We start from the raw sequence: 2,271 nt of genomic DNA on the forward strand, positions 1-2,271 counted from the left end.
AATGTAATAAAAAATCACAGCTATAAGTATTTAGTAAATAAAACATTTGATTTTTATAATTATAATAATTATAAATTTTTGATATATATATATAAATTTTTAATATAAATAATTACTAAAAATACTACTTAAATTATTACTTAAATTTTAAAAATAATATATTTTTTATTATTATTAGTTTTAGTTTAAAATAGTTATGACAATATTAGTAACTCTACTTGAATTTAGACATAAAAATTATGATAAATATAATTATTAAATTATTTTACAAAATACAGTTTTTTTTAATTAATTAAAGATTTTAGTGTAGATAAAAATAATATTAAATTTTTTAAATATAAAAAAAAATTATAAAATAATTTATGTACAATATTCAGATATAATAATTATTAAAATTTAAACTAAATATTTTAACATAGTTTTAAATATATATTTATATTTATAAAAAAGCAAGTTTTGTTTTAATTTTAATTATTTATTTATAAAACAAAATTGTATTTAATTAAATTACAAAATTTTATAAAAAACTAATACAATTTCATTTTACTTAAATAAATAAATAATATTTTCAATTAGTATTCTATTTAAATAATTAGTTCAATATATATATATATATATATATATTTATATTGATATTTAATACACAATATTAACTTTAATAATTAATAGCTTATGTAAACAATTGAAAATATAAATAAATAAATAAAAAACTATTTTTAATGTCAGTAATTATTTTTATTAATAATAATAATAATTAAAATATCACAATAAAAATATTGTTATTATTATTATTATTAATAAAATATTTGTAGAAATATTAATTAAAATATATATACTGTATATAATATATTTATTTTTATAACAATGTTATTGTAGACTAGTTAACTTTGTACTTATAATAATAATAATAATAATATCCAAATTGTATTATACATATAAAACCTATTTTATTATTATTTTTTTAATTAATTAAAAGTATAAAAAGTCAGTCTACAAACACACAAACAATTATTAGTTAGTATTGATTATCCAAAAAAATAATAAAATAATAATTAAATTATTTTCTTAATTCAATATATCATTGGAAATATTTTTTCAATTATATCCACAAAAATATAATTAAAATATAAAAATATTAAATTGTTTTTTTTGTTTAAAAAAACAATGAAAAGTATGTTTTTTATTAAAAAAAATAAATAATTATTTAAAATTTGTATTTTAATTAATTAATTAATTATTTTTTTAGACTCCTATTTAAACATTGGTCTAATAGTAGCCGTTATTGTCATTGTTGTGCACATCCATGGACTCAATGGTCAACAACAACAAGTCGAGGAAACAACAACACCAACATCACTGGCACCGGGAGATCCAGGACAGCCTACCAATACTACTACTATAATAACACCTACTGAAGGACCGGCTGGTGATGGTTCAACAGTTACAGCTGTCGGTCCTCTGGAGGAGTCAACTACTGGACCACCGATAACAGGTCCGACACTATTTCCCGATACTACAGCCCCAGCACTGGTAACAACAGCAGCACCCGGTGCTGCTGCCACTGAAACTGCCGTAACTTCAATGCTGCCAATAACTACCGGTGCTGTAACTACTACTACACCAACAACACAGCCGCCACCAACACAACCACCAGTTATCGGCGTCGGTCCTACCAATAGTCTACTACAGTTGATCATCAAATTTGGCCAACTTTTCGGTCATCTGGGACTCAGGTTTCTCCGGTTCATCAATTGTATTGGTCTGGAAACGGCTGGTAACTGTTCGGCCGAAATAAATGCTTGCAAATCGTTGGTCCATAAAAAACGGCTTATCAATTGTTTGGCTGCAATCAAATGCAAGGGTATGGAAGCCAACCTATGTGTTCATCGTATGATCGATGATAGCCTATCGACAGTTATTGATGGTATAGGTGCTGGTGGTGGTGGTGGAGTCGGCAGCACCGGTATCTATGGACATAATAGTGGTCCCTATTAGTGGCTATTAGTTAGCTATTTAGTTAGCTATTTAGTTAGCTATTAGTTAGCTATTAGTTAGCTATTAGTTAGCTATTAGTTAGCTATTAGTTAGATATTTAGTTAGCTATTAGTTAGCTATTAGTTAGCTATTAGTTAGTTATTTGGAAAATTAATTATATTTATGAAAATATAATTATTATTATTTCAATTTATTAGATTTGATTTATTAATTAGAAAAATATATATATATATTTTTGAAAATTATTTTTAATAGTAATAATATTAATATTTTTTT

At 23.0% G+C, this 2,271-nt stretch overlaps 1 protein-coding gene across 1 annotated transcript; it reads left to right on the forward strand.

Annotated features, from left to right (window-relative positions):
- The first annotated feature begins 1,134 nt into the window (after positions 1-1,134).
- LOC128951985 (uncharacterized) lies at positions 1,135-2,002 on the forward strand. Its single transcript, XM_054297303.1, has 2 exons — positions 1,135-1,171; positions 1,247-2,002. Exons 1-2 carry the CDS (start codon positions 1,165-1,167, stop codon positions 1,993-1,995), a joined length of 756 nt encoding a protein of 251 aa, XP_054153278.1. The 5' UTR covers positions 1,135-1,164; the 3' UTR covers positions 1,996-2,002.
- The last annotated feature ends 269 nt before the right edge of the window (positions 2,003-2,271 follow it).

Source organism: Oppia nitens, unplaced genomic scaffold, assembly GCF_028296485.1.
Source record: "Oppia nitens isolate AA-2021 unplaced genomic scaffold, nextdenovo-longstitch-racon4-pilon3 scaffold1_pilon_pilon_pilon, whole genome shotgun sequence".
Taxonomy (NCBI): domain Eukaryota; kingdom Metazoa; phylum Arthropoda; class Arachnida; order Sarcoptiformes; family Oppiidae; genus Oppia; species Oppia nitens.